At 44.1% G+C, this 16,706-nt stretch overlaps 1 protein-coding gene across 1 annotated transcript in view; it reads right to left on the bottom strand.

Moving 5' to 3' along the window:
* Window positions 1-16,155, bottom strand: part of NOB1 (NIN1 (RPN12) binding protein 1 homolog) — a 30,775-nt gene extending 14,620 nt beyond the window's left edge. Inside the window, exons 1-5 of the mRNA XM_033943222.1 lie at window positions 15,999-16,155; window positions 12,216-12,348; window positions 7,241-7,374; window positions 7,091-7,162; window positions 6,841-6,990 (exon numbers count right to left, since the gene is read on the bottom strand). Of these exons, the coding sequence (XP_033799113.1) occupies window positions 6,841-6,990; window positions 7,091-7,162; window positions 7,241-7,374; window positions 12,216-12,348; window positions 15,999-16,067 (558 nt within the window). The 5' untranslated portion in view covers window positions 16,068-16,155. The remainder of the gene's footprint in view (window positions 1-6,840; window positions 6,991-7,090; window positions 7,163-7,240; window positions 7,375-12,215; window positions 12,349-15,998) is intronic.
* Window positions 16,156-16,706: the final 551 nt, after the last annotated feature.

The following is a 16,706-nucleotide window of genomic DNA, read 5'->3' as shown; positions in this document are numbered from 1 at the left end:
AAATCGTGCCAAACGAACCTGATTGAATTTTTTGATTGGGTGACCAGAGAGCTGGATCGAGGACATATGCTAGATGTAATTTACTTGGATTTCAGCAAAGCCTTTGATACAGTTCCTCATAGGAGGCTGTTGAACAAACTTGAAGGGCTTAAGTTAGGACCCAAAGTGGTGAACTGGGTCAGAAACTGGCTGTCGGACAGACGCCAGAGGGTGATGGTTAATGGAAGTCGCTCGAAGGAAGGAAAGGTGACTAGTGGAGTCCCTCAGGGTTCGGTGCTGGGGCCAATCCTGTTCAATATGTATGTGAGTGACATTGCTGAAGGGTTAGAAGGAAAAGTGTGCCTTTTTGCAGATGATACCAAGATTTGTAACGGAGTAGACACCGAAGAGGGAGTGGAAAATATGAAAAAGGATCTGCAAAAGTTAGAGGAATGGTCTAATGCCTGGCAACTAAAATTCAATGCAAAGAAATGCAGAATAATGCATTTGGGGATTAATAATCGGAAGGAACCGTATATGCTGGGAGGTGAGAAGCTGATATGCACGGACGGGGAGAGGGACCTTGGGGTGATAGTGTCCGAAGATCTAAAGGCAAAAAAATAGTGTGACAAGGCAGTGGCTGATGCCAGAAGGATGCTGGGCTGTATAAAGAGAGGCATAGTCAGTAGAAGGAAGGTGTTGATGCCCCTGTACAGGTATTGGTAAGGCCCCACTTGGAATATTGTGTTCAGTTTTGGAGACTGTATCTGGCGAAGGACGTAAGAAGACTTGAAGCGGTTCAGAGGAGGGCGACGAAAATGATAGGAGGCTTATGCCAGAAGATGTATAAGGAGAGACTGGAAGCCCTGAATATGTATACCCTAGAGCAGTGTTCTTCAACCTTTTTACACCTATGGACCGGCGGGGAAAAAAAAATTATTTTGTGGACCGGCAAACTACTAGCACTGAAATTTAAAAACCCCGTTTCTGCCCCATCTCTGCGAGCTCGGTCCTTGCAAACCATCTGATCCCATCCGCACAAGCCTCAGTTATGATTGTATACTGAATGTATTTTATTAAAGTATAAAAAGACACAATATTCTGTACAATTGTCATTTTATAAATACAAATAATACAGAGCAAGGATCAACAAAACCCCTGTCTCCCCTCCCCTTCACATATATCCCCTCTACTATCAAGAAAACTGAAATAAGCCAAATTATTACAGAATGCTACACAGAAATATCATGCTAACAGAATACCGCAGTCACACATAGCAGGAATAGGGTTAGGGGAGTGCAACCAGGGCAACTGCCCCCCTGGTCAGAGAGAGTCCTAAGCCACTGCCTGGACTTTGCAGTCCCCAGTTATGTCTAACACCAGCTCTAGCAGGATATATATTTCAAATCTGATATATTCTAATCACAAAATAGAAATAAAATTATTTGTTTCTACCTTTTGTTATCTCTGGTTTCTGCTTTCATCTTCTTTTCACTCTCTTCCTTCCAGCATCTGCCCTCTCTATCTCTTCAATCCAGCATCTGCCCCTTCCATCTACTGTCTGACCTCTCCCCCTTCCATATGGTATTTGTCTTCTTTCTATGCCCCCCTCCCCTTTCCATCCAGCCTATGCCCCTCTCTCCTTTTTACACGATTCATTCCAGCTTCACTGCTCTCTTCATTTTTATCTCTCCTACACCAGATCTAGCATCTTTGTCCCTCTCAATTTCTCTGCTGACCCCCCTTCCCATCTCATTCCTGTCTCTCCCCTTCCCCTCCTCTAATCTCCCTGCAAGCTGTTTCCTTCCTTTTTTCTTCTCCCTTCCCTCCTCCCCCTGTCCAGCAGTAATTCTCTTCCCTTTCCTTTCCCTCCTCCTCTCCCAGCAGCATCTCTCCTTCTCCCTCTCTAGGTCCAGTAGCAGCTATCCATTTTTCACCATGCCCAGCAGCTTCCCAGACTCCTTTCCCTCCTCCCCTCCCAGCAGCATCTCTCCTTCTCCCTCTCTAGGTCCAGTAGCAGCTATCCCTTTTTCACCATGCCCAGCAGCTTCCCAGACTCCTTTCCCTCCTCCCCTCCCAGCAGCATCTCTCCTTCTCCAGGTCCAGTAGCAGCTGTCCCTTTTTCCACTTACCTAGCAGCTTCCCAGACTCCTTTCCCTCCTCCCCTTCCAGCAGCATCTCTCCTCCCTCTCCAGATCCAGTAACAGCTGTCCCTTTTTTTTTTTCACCATGCCCAGCAACTCTCCCCCCTCCCAGCAACTCTCCTTACTTGCCAGCGCTGCGATTCAGTAAGGCAGCCTCGGGTCCTTTGTTGGGTCACACCGCCTCTGAGGAAAGCGGATGTTGCATCATCAGAGGCGGCCCGACTCAGCAAAAGCTCCAAGGCTTCCTTCCTGAATCGCTGTGCTTGTAAGGAGAGCCGCTGGGAGGAAAGAAAACACAGTCTGAGGCTCCCCATTATCTCTCCGGCCCTGCCTCCTCGATCTTGCCAGTCCTGTGCGGACTGGCAGGAAATTGAAGATGTTGATCTTGCCGGTCCTGTGCAGACCGGCAGGAATTTTCTGCGGACCAGCACCGGTCCGCAGACCGGCGGTTGAAGAACTGTGCCCTAGAGGAAAGGAGGGACAGGGGAGATATGATTCAGACATTCAAATACTTGAAGGGTTTTAACGTAGAACAAAATCTTTTCCAGAGAAAGGAAAATGGTAAAAACCAGAGGCCATAATTTGAGGTTGAGGGGTGGTAGATTCAAGAGCAATGTTAGGAAATTCTACTTTACGGAGAGGGTGGTGGTTGCCTGGAATGCGCTCCTGAGAGAGGTGGTGGAGAGTAAAACTGTGACTGAGTTCAAAGAAGCGTGGGATGAACACAGAGGATCTAGAATCAGAAAATAATATTAAATATTGAACTAAGGCCAGTACTGGGCAGACTTGCACGGTCTGCGTCTGTATATGGCCGTTTGGGGGAGGATGGGCTGGAGAGGGCTTCAATGGCTAGGAGGGTTTAGATGGGATGGAGTAGGTTTTAATGGAGATTTCGGCAGTTGGAACCCAAGCACAGTACCGGGTAGAGCTTTGGATTCTTGCCCAGAAATAGCTAAGAAGAAAAAAATGTAAATTGAATTAGGTTGGGCAGACTGGATGGACCATTCAGGTCTTTAACTGCTATCGTCTACTATGTTACTATGTATTAAACTCATTCTTTGGAGATAAGGATTGAATATACTGTATGTACGAGACTGCTTAAAAAGTAGGATTTACTTCTTTAACTTCCCACATCATGAAAGTATGTAGCCAATTCTGCCATTGCCAAAATGAGGAACTGTCTGTCTGGTTTTTTTAAATTAATTTATTTATAACTTTCAAATAAATTTTACAAGAATACCTCTTGCTATATGAAACAGAGAAGAAAAAACAATTTTACAATATAACCAAATCTTAAACCCCTTTCTTAGACAACAATATTGGTGGGGGCAGTCAATGAATATAATAGGAGAAATTAAATGTATATCATTCTAAAGAAAAGCTTAATGTGATTTAAACAACTGTATTATTTGAAAAATCCCTCTTTACTCAGTCCTTAACGATCTTCTTGACATCAAGGAACTGCTTCAAATGATCTGGAGGGAAAAAAGTGTACTTAACTCCCAAATACCTGGCCAGGCTTTTATAGGGATATGCGAGAAGAAAAGAAGCTTCCAGGTTAATTGTCTCCTGACGTAGGGAAAGGAAAAACTTTCTTTGCTCCTGAGTGGTTTTAGACACATCAGGGTATAACCATATTTTCTGACCCCCAAACAGAGTCTGAGAATTCTTGAAATATAATTTCAAAACCATATTAGCGTCCTGTTCAAACACGAAGGACACCAAAAGAGTAGCTCTTTCAGTGTCAGTTGTTAAGGTTTGTTCAAGAAGAACGGGCACATTTTCAAAATCAATCCGAGTCACTTGACCATTCTTTTTATCCTTTTGAGAAATTTTTCTATTTAGCAAATAGTAAATCTCATTAACTGGAGGAATATTATTTAGGGGAATTTTTAAATTCTCAGACAAATACCTTTTAAGAAAGTCAATAGGTAAAACACCGGGGGCCTGAGGAAAATTCAGGAAGCGAAGGTTCAACCGACGATTAAAATTTTCTATCTGCTCCAATTTTCTATGAATTAAGGCATTATCCTTAATTGCTGCTGCTTTAAACTGCTGCAAATGTTATATCTCTTCCTGTGTTTGCCTGGCCTGTAAACTCTGTTTTCATCAAGTCCACAGTTTTAGTTAAAGTGTCTAGTTTAGTTGTAATATTAGATACCTCTTCCGTGGATTTGGTCATTTTAATCTCCATACGCTGAAGCAATGACCAGATGTCATTCAAGGAAGCCTCCATGGGAGCTGGCTCACTTGATTGTAGACATCAGCTGCTCTGCCGTTGACGCTGTGCCCTCGCTTGGAGACCCCGTGAATCCACTTCTGGGATCACGTTTCTCCTGCTCCAGAGCCCCGGAAGCAGCTGGGAGGATTGAGGGTAGATGGCGGTGATAACAATGTTTCAAGGCCAATGCCAGACTATTCAATAGATGATCGCAGTCATTGGTAGAGGCGATCGACAGTCTGCTGGAGAGGGGTGGATGCTAGTGTTGGCGAGGATATGGCTCTAACTACTCCCTTCCTCTTTGTATGAGGCATAACAGCAATGTTGAAGACTTACAAAGCCGACCAAACAGTTAGGCAGCTCCTGTCGGTTCTTTCCAGTGTCTTACTAACGACTCTCACACCGCCGCCATCTTGGCACACCCTCATCAGTATGAGCTGTCTGTACTGAGAAAAACATGGGGAAGTCACTGCTTGCCCTGGACCGGTAGCTTGGAATGTTGCTATTTGGGGTTCCAGAATCTTGCTAATCTTTGAGATTCTGGAATGTTGCTACTCCTTGGGTTTTGGCCAAGTACTAGTGACCTGGATTGGCCATCATGAGAACGGGCTACTGGGCTTGATGGACCTGACCCAGTAAGGCTATTCTTATGACTGTTGAAGGAAATATTTAGAACAAGGATAGTTAAAGAAAGCATGGAAAGGAGGCAGCTGGTGCGAAGCTCCTCTCCATCTCCGTCAGAGTAGAGAGCTGCACGGGAACGGGGACGATGGGAATCCCGCGGGACCCGCGGGGATCCCGTGGGTTCCCCCTTCGGGTCGCGGGGATCCCGTGGGGACGCCCCCTAGGGTTGCGGGGTTCCTGCGGGGCTGGATGTATTCAGCCGCGAGGCTCGTCTCCCTACCTGCCCTCAGCCCTGCCGCACACAGCCGAGCAGCACAGCCAGCCAGATCTCCCGACCGATCGACAATAGGCCCGGTCCGTCAAACCTCCCTGCCCTGTAGCCGCGAATCTAAATTACTTTCTTACAGCAGCTTCAATACTCCAGCTGCTGTAAGAAGGTAATTTAGATTCGCGGCTACAAGGCAGGGAGGTTTGTTGGACCGGACCTGTTCTGTTGTCAGTCGGGCGGGTAAGCGCCACAAAGGTAAGGGGCAGGGAGGGAGAAAGGGAGGAAAGGTGGAGTGGAGAGGAAAAGGCGCTTAAGGTAAAACTGAGGGGGGAGAAGGAGCTGAAAGCACTGGGGAAGACAAAAGGGTGGAGAAGGACGCTGAAAGCACATGGGGAAGACAAAGGGGTGGAGAAGGACGCTGAAAGGACATGGGAAAGAGGGGGGGAAAAGGACGCTGAAAGGACATGGGGAAGACGGGGGGGAGAAGGACGCTGAAAGGACATGGGGAAGACAGAGGGGGGAGAAGGACGCTGAAAGGACATGGGGAAGACAGGGGGAAGAAGGACACTGAAAGCACATGTGGAAGACAGAGGGGGGAGAAGGATGCTGACAGAACATGGGGAAGATGGGGGGAGAAGGACGCTGAAAGGAAATGGGGAAGAGAGAGTGGGGAGAAGACGCTGGCAGGGAAGAAGACAGAGATGCCAGACTATGGGGGGAGCGGAGGGAAGAAGATGGGCGCCGGATCAATTTGGAAGGGGGGAGAAAGGGAGAGGCACAGTAACAGAGCAAATGGAAGACGCAGAGAGAAGAGAGACAGTGGATGGAAGGAATTGAATGAGAATATGAGGAAAGCAGAAACCAGGCAATAAAGGTAGGAAAAAAATTCTTTTTTTTGCTTCAGGATAAAGTAGTATATTAGTTGTGTCGATAAAAATTTATAAACATTAGAGGCTTTGGTAGAAACCCGTTTACAAAGTATGTATTCTTCCCAATTAATATTTCCAAATTAATAAAGTCTTTTTGCTTATTTGTAAATGGGTTTCTACCAGAGCCTTTAATTCAGTAGCATAATTAAATGAATTAACTATTTCTGTAGTTTATAGGGACAGGTAGAGACAAAGGGGATTCCTCGTGGGGACGGAGGGGATTCCTCACGGGGACGGGGGGATTCCTCGCGGGGACGGGTGGGGATGGAGGGATTCCTCGCGGGGACGGGTGGGATTCCTCACGGGGACGGGTGGGATTCCTCACGGGGACGGGTGGGACTTTGGCGGGGACGGGTGGGATTTCTGTCCCCGCGCAACTCTCTACGTCAGAGCCTGCAGTGAGACAGCGGCCACTTATAACAAGGATGTGTCACAGAAAGCAGCAGTGAGTTTAATAAGTGAATTTCAGTTAAGGAAGCTGCTTGCCAGATAATCAGAGACCCGGTGCTTGGGGGGGTGGGATGGGCTTGATTTTCTATTAAAAGTCTCCTCCTGCCAACTGCATTGCATGTTGCACAAAACGCTTGAACAAAGTGGGGCAGGAGATGGAGAGAGGGGAGAAAACGAGGGATCATCTCCTTTTCTGAAATGTTGCTTTGGGTTTGAAAAGCTCACCAGGAATTCTTGCAACAACTCCTCGATGCTGGGCAGAGGGTCCCTCCAGTACAGAAATGAGCCAAACTCAGGCTGCTCTGCGCATTCAACGCCACGGCCCACCTCGGAAGCTGACGCAGGCTCAGCCGGTCTATCTGTGAGGCTTTTCTTCTGTAAAAGGGAGAAGAATTCAAAGATGAGAGCTTTAGTTATTCTTGTACATACTGGTTACATGCATATGCAGAAAAGGGTACCCAGTGCAAACTCTTACCTTGGAAGGCAAATGAAACCCTGTGATGTTAACGGGGGTCTCAGGGTGCTGCAGAGACGAACTCACTGTAGCCTAAAAGAAAGGGTTTGTTTTTTCATTAAAATAACATCTTTCTTCCAGAAAGCACAAGCGCTTAGCACCAAGCCTCACCTTCACTTCACATTCTTTCCTTATGTGACCAATTCCTACATGTTCTGCCTCTAGCTGGTACGTGAGGGCCAGTACTTTGATATCTGTGGCCGAGAGGCTTCTGTAATCACCTGTTTTCTTTGAAAACTCTGTTACTGGGGAAAGAAACAAATAAACCCTTTAGTAGCAAGGTAACTGCAGGCAGGACTGGAAGAAATAAAAAGATGACACAACTTAAAACACAGAAAGCAATGTATGGATCACAAACGTGTTGCACACCAAAAGTAACTACTGAAATACCCTCCCATTTTTAATCTCACTGACAAGCTAAATGAAAGAAATTTGGACCAACAAATTTTTCAGAGAAACCAAGGCATTTAACTGACTGTCGTCTGCAGTAAAAAATTGTGTTGCCTTATTAGTCTAGTTCAGGGGTAGGCAATTCCGGTCCTCGAGAGCCGGAGCCAGGTCAGGTTTTCAGGATCTCCACCATGAATATGTACGAGATGGATTTGCAGGCACTGCCTCCTTGAGATGCAAATCTATCTCATGCATATTTATTGTGGAGATCCTGAAAACCTGACCTGGCTCCGGCTCTTGAGGATCGGAATTGCCTACCCCTGGTCTAGTTAGATATGTGGAAATAAGCAGCACACATGTAGGCGAAGTTAGTCCAGGTAAAGAGGTCTCATCTATCTATGACAAGTTTTGAGAGTTCTCCTGACCCAGTGAATTTTTACATAGTGAATGATGGCAGATAAAGCTGTAATTGCCGCTCCGTATAGGTTACTCCCCTCTATGCTTTTCTGAAGGGTGAAATTCATTTGCTTTGAGTGGAAATGTTCTCTACTTTGATTTTATCCTATGTCTTTTTGAATTCCATCACTATTTGGTCCCCACCACCTCCATCACAAGGGCATTCCCCCCCAATTTCAATGAAAGATTTTTCTGATGCTGTTTTTTTTAAATTTCCTCTTGGCTCTACATTTTTCTCATCCTTGGAAAAAGATTGGTTTGTGCATTAATACTTTTCAGATACTTAACCATTCATATTCAGGCCTTGAGAGTCTTCTCGGGTGTGTTTTGGTGCATCCCATATCATTTCCGTTGCTTTACTCAGGACCAAGTCAAGCCTTTTTTGTTTAAAATATTTTTACCATCACCACTTGTTTTATATTTAAATCTTTTTATTAAAGTATAAAAAGAGACAATATTCTGTTCAACTGTTTGTAAATCACAAATAGAGCCTTTCATTTCAATATGGTTTTGGTACAACTTTCCCCAAATATTTGGTTGCCTGTGTTTTAACATCATCTGGGAAGATAACTGGATTCTCTTTCAGACATGGGTGTAGTGGATGAACAAGAAAATATATGTGTCTATAAAACGTTGGAAATGTTCCTTGATGGATGAATTTGTTGCAGTAACAGTAAGATGCTTGAGCAACTGATGGAAGGACATAATAGACAGTAGGAGTCTGATCAGCAGACAAGACACAAATTAGGTCATTTAACTGTAGCTCATTGAAGTCCAAAAGCAGCTTCTGCAGGTTTTCTTAAGCACTTAATTCAGCTGAAGAAGTGTTGATATTGATACTAGTGTTACATATTGATACTAGTGTTACATATTGATACTAGTGTTTTATAGAGGTGACGCAAGGAAATGGTTTGTCTCCATGGCCACGAGCTCTGTCCCCGTTCCTGTGTCATTCTCTAGTTGGATTAAACAAAGCTTACTATCTTTTCCTTCAGCAGAGAAGGCTTAATGGCCTCTAGTTTCCCACCTTTTCTGTTACCACTTGTGTGAAGAGGGACCACATCGGCCCTTCTCTACTACTGCTACTATTATTTCTACAGCACTACCAGACACATGCAGTGTCGTATATTAAACACACAAGAGATGGTCCCTGCTTAAAAGAGCTTACAATCTAATTATGACAGACACACAGGATGGATCAATATATACTCTTCATGTCGGGGCTATACAAAATGATGCAGACGTTGAGAGGGTAGGGACTTCAGTGCAAAGGGAATGAGAAACAGATATAGTGTATTATAAGTTGGAAGCATTAGGACCGTGGGCTTTGGGCCTGGATTTGGCAATCGCCAGAGATGGAGCCTGGCGGACTGATTCAGGCAGGTTGTTCCAGGCAAACGGTACAGCAAGTCAGAAGGGGAAGAATCAGGAGTTGACAGTAGAAGAGAAGGGTACAGACAAGAGAGACTTACTCGAAGAACAGAGTTCCTGGGGTAGGGTGTAGGGAGAGACAGGAGAGATACTGAGGAGCCGCAAAGTGAGTACACTTGTTCAGGAGGAGGAGTTTGAACTGTATGTGAAAGCGGACAGGGAGACAATAAAACGACTTGAGGAGAGGGGTAACATGAGCATAGTGATCCTAGCGGAATACGAGGCAGGAAGCAGAATTCTGAACAGTTTGATGTGGGGAGAGATGGGTTAGTGGGAGACCCACGAGAAGCACGTTGCAGTAATCCAGGTGAGAGGTGACAAGGGCATGGATAACGGTCTTGGCAGCATGCTCAAAAAGGAAACTCCAGATTTTAGTGACAAGTATTGGCAGTTGTTGGTATGTGAAGAGGATAGAGAGGAGTCAAAGTTGACCCCAAGGTTGTACACCGATGAGACAAGGAGGATGAGACAAGGAGGATGAGAGTATTATCCGTTGAAACAGAGAATATAGGGAGAGGAGAGATAGGTTTAGGAGGAAAGATAAGGAGTACCATCTTGGCCAAGTGTAGCTTTAGAGGGCAGCAAGACATCCAAGTAGCAATGTCAGACTTGGCCTAGATTGCTGTAGAAATTTTGGGTGTAGAGAGGTAGATATACAAGTCGTCTCTAATCCAATTGAACCTCTCCGGTTCCCAAGGATCTATAAAGAGGATCCCCCCAAACTTCTTTGAGCATGCTCAGTATCCTGGATGTATCTCATCTAGCCTCATGGATTTTGAAGTTGTTCATAAATACAGGGTGGGCCAAAAGTAGGTAGACGGTATTTATTCATTATTTCTTTTTATTGTACAGGTATAATAGACTACTGGATGATAATCAAGTAAAAGCAAAATGATGTAACTGATACAAAAACTTCACATGAATTTTATTTGCGACACTCGTAAAATAAAAAGAAATAATAAACAAATAAATACTTTTGGCCCATCCTCTATTTTCTTTAGCCAAGACTGTGGTGTCTACTCCATTCTCATATAAAAGTATGGCCATAACTGGAGGTTAAGAAAACACCTTGGTTTTGGTTTGGTTCAAAATACTGGAGGCAGCTTTATTTGTATAAGAAATGTTCCTTCTTTAAATTGATTCATTGTTACTGTTGTATTGCTCGATTACAATAAAACCCTCCTTTAAACAAAAAAAAAAAAGAAAAATGAGTCTGTTGTAGGGGAAAACACCCTACAGGGTTTCAAGACTAAACTGGACAAGTTCCTGCTCAACTGGGATGTATGCAGGTGAGGCTGGACTCATTTAGACCTGGGGGCCACCGCCTGAGCGGCCTGCTGGGCACGATGGACCACTGGTCTGACCCAGCAGCGGCAAGTCTTATGTTCATTAACTTATTTTTGATAATATGCAACGTCTTTAGATTTTATTTTCACATTATAGTTTTGTGATCCATGTGCTGCTTCTTTTTTATTTTTAGAAGTCTTTTTTTATTATGCAAAAACAATTAACACAAACAAAGTTAAGCAAGTCACATAACATACCAAATAAATTAATTTTGGATGGACTTTAAGAACAAGAAGACTTTTACACACTGATTCTCTCTTTTTTTATAATTGGTTCCACTTCCATGCAGGTATTTGCTGACACCTGGCTGCATCCTCCTGGTGCCTTCTGTTAGGTTAATATCCCAGAAGCTCCAGACCAGAAAGCTCTCTTTTGACAGACACATATTCTTATATGTACATAAGACAGTCATAAATACTGTAAGTTGGGACAATTTATATTCTCTCTAAGTAGTTTGAGGATCAGTTGGAGTTTTGAATGAATAGTTTTCAGGCATGGTTGGCCTTGAACAGTACTTTTTGTCTTTGTCATATTCCCCCAAAGTTTTTAAATATTTTTATTCTCAAGTTTTGTACACCACTTAGACAGTTATTTTAAGCGGTATATCAAATTTTAATAAAACTTGGATACTTCTTTGGTTATAGGGCATTGACTTCTTTGAAAAGCCAGATACCTTTTTACTAGACTAACATATCCATATCATCAGTTAGCTTAGCAGAGTTTAAAAAAAGGTTTGAATAATTTCCTAATAGGTCCATAGGCCATTGTTGAGATTGCTTGGGGAAATTCCCAGGATAAGCAGCATAAAATCTGTTTTACTACTTGGGATCTAGCTAGGTATTTGGGGCCTGGGTTAGCCACTGCTGGACACAGAATACTGGGCTTAATGGACAATCAGTTCTTCCCAGTATGGCAATTTTTGTTATGGTTTGTTGACTCGATCCCACAGTCTGAAGTTTTCTCTTAATGAAAAATTATGGGGGCAGATATATTCTATTCTCAACTGCTCTGTACACTGCAACACTGTCCTTCTTTTTTGTCTGCTGGTTCTTAACCAAATGGTATAGACAATAAATCTAGCAAATAAACCTCAATAATAGAGCAGAAGCGAACACATTTATGAGTAGAAAAGTTTGTCAGAAGCTGTAAAAACTTATAGAGTGTGGCACAATGGTTAAAGCTAGAGCCTCAGCACCCTGAGGTTGTGGGTTCAAATCCCATGCTGGTCCTTCTGACCCTCGACACACTTAATCCCTCCATTGCCCAGGTACATTAGATAGATTGTAAGCCCATCAGGACTTGAGTACCTGAATCAATTCATGTCAACTGTTCTGAGCTCCCCTGGGACAACGTTATAGGAAACTGAATAAATAAATACATATTCTATATGTTTTCTCAGCTTCTGCCAAACGAAAGATGGCTCCAGATGTCAAAGCATTTTACCAGCCCTGCAAATGCTCACCAAGTTTGATATTTTCTGGGAAAGGTTCCTTGAATTGCAGCACATAGGGCAGCACTGCAAGTCGCCTCCGTGTCTCTTTGTCCCGAATTTCACTGACCACTTCCTTAACAGTGTAAATATTTTTCCCAATCTCCTGTGAAATAGAGATATGTTGCTTTGTGTTTATTATTTGTTAAAAAGGACAAAGTCCAGGTCACAGAGTGGAAGAGTGGCCTGTGGTTAATGTCATGTCAATCTCCATTGCCTAAACAATAAACTTACAGCCTCATTTACTAATCTATACTAACATTAATGCAGTGTTTATTTACCAATAACAGGTTTCTGAATTTGTTATTTTCTGTTACCTTATCAAGACAGTTTACAACAAACAATACTTCAAACAGTCAAACTAAACATCTAAACAATACCACAACTAATGCAAATTAGTAAATGTAGCCCTTCGATTGTGAGTCCCCTGAAGACAGGGAAATACCAACTGTATAACATAAAAAATTCACTTATATACTGCAGTAACCTCTCAGTCAACGTGGTTAATAACAAGAGAGTATACAAGCACAGTGTATCATAATCACATTCAGAAGAATTTGTCAAATAACATTTTTCTAAAGGAAAGACAGCAGTTAAGAGTTTGGTATAAGGACAGAAAAGGGTTTATCCCATGATCCAGCTTGAAAAGATAAATTATATGGCATAATCTTTTGTATATGCAACCTAGAAATAATTCACCTTGAGTTAGTAATAAATAAATAAACTATGTTCTTCCTTGACCCCCCCACTTTGTAAATCACAAGTTTTCTCCCCTTCTATCTATCACTGGCTCTCCAACTCAGTGATTCCCAAAGATGTCCAGGGGGAACCCCAACCAGTCCCGTTTTCAAGCTCTCCACAAAGAATCTTCCCCAGACCCATTTGCATTACATCCAAAACCATTGACAAATGGTTGATTCTATATTGCTGTAGATCAGTGTTTCTCAACCCGGTCCTGGAGTACCCCTTTGCCTGGAACAATCCATCTGGCGTACTGCAAGGGTCACCACTATCTCCATTGCTTTTCAATGTCACTAGGTGCGCAATTGACCCAGCTGGGGATAAAGTTATTTAGTTACGCAGATGACTTTACGATCATCGTTCCATTTGCTAATTCTCTCCCGGAAGTTACTCCCAAAGGCATTAGAAGTACTAAATTTGATGGAGCAATGGATGACTGAATTCAAACTGAAATTTAATTCAGAAAAAAAAAATTTTTTTGTAGCTTCACCACATCCACTTGACACCAAAACACCACTATGCATCAGTATTGGGTGTAACAGTATACCAGCTTAATGTAAATTACAGGCCGGTAAGTCTTACATTAGTAGTGTGTAAATTTATGGAAACGTTGATCAAACATAAATTAGATATGGTTATGCACCTTGGTAACGGAAACCCTTGCAGAACCTACACTCTGAACGGTGAGACCTTAACTAGAACTGTTATAGAACGGGACCTGGGAGTAATTATTAGTGAAGATATGAAGACGGCCAATCAAGTGGAGAAAGCTTCATCCAAGGCTAGACAAATGCTGGGTTGCATCCGGAGAAGTTTCGTCAGCCAAAAGCCCGAAGTGGTAATGCCGCTGTACAGGTCCATGGTGAGACCACATCTGGAATATTGTGTTCAGTTTTGGAGGCCACACTATTAAAAGGATGTGCTGAGAATGGAATCGGTTCAGTGAATGGCTGGCCACTAGGATGGTCTCAGGCCTCAAGGATCTACCATATGAAGAACATCTAGGTAAGTGACAGCTATACATTACATTACACTCTCGAGGAACGCAGAGAGAGGGGAGACATGATAGAGACGTTCAAATATGTTACTGGCCGTACTGAGGTGGAAGAAGACATATTTTTCCTCACAGGACCTACAGCGACAAGAGGGCATCCGCTAAAAATCAGGGGTGGGAGATTTCATGGTGACACTAGGAAGTATTTTTTCACTGAAAGGGTGGTTGATCGATGGAATGATCTTCCACTTCAGGTAGTAGAGGCCAACAACATGCTCGATTTTAAGAATAAATGGGATAAACATGTGGGTTCACTTTGAGGAAGTGCTTAGGGAGGTGGGTTATTCGAGAGGGCATACTTGTTGGGCCGATGGCCCTTTTCTGCCGTCATACTCTATGTTTCTATGTAACCATGAAAGACCAGGTAGACCCCTTAATCAGAAAGGGTTTTTTCACTCTGGAAGCTTGGGTCCATTAGAGAATATTTTGATGTTTCATCATTTAGAATTCTGGTACAATCCCTCGTACTGCATCAACTTGATTACTATAATATCGCCTATTTGGCAATTTCCCAAAAGAATATGCGACAATTACAACTACATAGAAAACATAGAAGATGACGGCAAAAAAGGGCTACAGCCCATCAAGTCTGCCCACTCTGCTTACCCACCCCCTGTCTATGCCCTAATGACCCAATTTTCTTATCTTGACCCTCGTAGGGATCCCACATGGGTATCCCATTTATTCTTAAAGTCTGGCACGCTGTCTGCCTCGATCACCTGCACTGGAAGCTTGTTCCAATGATCAACCACTCTCTCTGTGAAGAAATACTTTCTGGTGTCGCCATGAAATTTTCCGCCCCTGAGTTTGAGCGGGTGCCCTCTTGTGGCCGAGGGTCCCTTGAGACAGAAAATATCATCTTCCACTTTGACACGTCCCGTGAGGTACTTAAATGTTTTGATCATGTCTCCCCTCTCCCTACGTTCCTCGAGAGTGTAGAGCTGCAATTTGTTCAGTCTCTCTTCGTACGAGAGACCCTTGAGCCCCGAGATCATCCTGATGGCCGTCCGCTGAACCGATTCAATTCTGTGCACATCTTTACTGTAATGTGGCAAAGATGTGCGCAGAATTGAATTGGTTCAGCGGACGGCCACCAGGATGATCTTGGGGCTCAAGGGTCTCTCGTACGAAGAGAGACTGAACAAATTGCAGCTCTACACTCTCGAGGAATGTAGGGAGAGATGAGACATGATCGAAACATTTAAGTACCTCACGGGACGTGTCGAAGTGGAAGATGATATTTTCTTTCTCAAGGGACCCTCGGCCACTAGTGCAAAATGCAACGGTCAAACTGATTTTCGGGCTGAAGAAGTTCAATCATATGACACCTTACTACTGACACCTGCATTGGCTGCCGATGGAGGCACATGTGAGGTTCAAGTTTGGATGTTTTTGCTTTAAGGTACTATTCGATCTAGCCCCTAAATATATAACTGACCTTTTCTCTTTCTGAGCCAACAGACATAAGAGAAGCTCACATTTGAACTTTGATTCCCCTCCAGTTAGACGATGTAAACTCAAAAGCCACCAACACCTTTTCTCTCATCAGGCAGCACTATGGGGTAAAGATCTAAAACAATTGCTTACACCTACTACTTATGGGGAATTTAGGAAACGCCTAAAAACATATCTGTTCCTGAAGTATTTAGGCAGCTGACCCTCAATAACTGATCCCTGGAGCTGTTAATCACTAGCTTCCACCCTGTTAAGTTCAATCTATTTGCACCTTTCACGGTCCTGCGGTACAGAAACCGATATTCTTCTTCTTAATGAATATGCATGGGGCAGGTTTACATGCCTGTCGCCTCTATTCGATGCAAATGTGTCTCATGCATATTCATTAGGACTATCCCGAGAAGCCTCCAGGACAGGGTTGAGAACCGCTGCTCTAGGTGCCAATGGCTGCGAATCCAGCCTTTGGGCAACTGAAGACGCTTCTCCTCCCCCTCCCCGGCCAGTACCTGAAGCGCGGCGTTAAGCAAGAACGCTCCGGCATCGGCCACAACGTGCTCCACCCAAACCGGCGCCATCTTTGCCCCACCTCCTGCGGCCAACCGCGGCGCAGGTTACTCCGAGGCACCCCGAAAGGAGCCGCTTGCTGATTGGCTGCGCACAGCGACCCCACGCAAGAGGTTCCGGCCGACGTACAGAAAGAGGCGGGGCGTTCCCTGTTGGAGCGGCTCCCTCAATGCCTGGGGTAGAGGGAGGGGAGGGAGGAAAGATGCCCTGGGGATACTGAGAAGGAGGGGCTGAGCAAGACTTGGGGTGGAACATGAGGGCATTTGTCTTGTTTTTTGAACTGGGCTAACACAGCTTCCAAGTTACTTCTTCCTAAATGAAAAAGAACATTTTCCAGTTGTGTTGCTCCCTGTCTCTGGTTTCTGCTTTCCTCTCTTTTTCCAAGGCTTTCCTGTCAATCTGTCATTTTTCACTCTTGTCTTCTTCCCAATGGCCACTTGCTATCTGGATTTCCCCCCCTGTCTCTGCTGTACTTCACTGTGCTCTCTAGCTCTGCCAGCAGGAGTATGTTCTGCTCTCTCCATTTTATTCAGTGTTTTTCGTCCCTTTTTTCAGGATTTCTTGTGTCGAGTGATTCTTCAGCTCTGCCTGCATTCAGATCACACAGACTTCAATCTGCAGCTGACAAGCCAGCCTGCATTTGCTTCACA

The sequence above is a fragment of the Geotrypetes seraphini genome, chromosome 4 (assembly GCF_902459505.1).
Source record: "Geotrypetes seraphini chromosome 4, aGeoSer1.1, whole genome shotgun sequence".
NCBI classification, from domain to species: Eukaryota; Metazoa; Chordata; class Amphibia; order Gymnophiona; family Dermophiidae; genus Geotrypetes; species Geotrypetes seraphini.
Note: the sequence above shows the minus strand (reverse complement) of the source record. Positions and strands in the feature narration are given on the sequence as shown.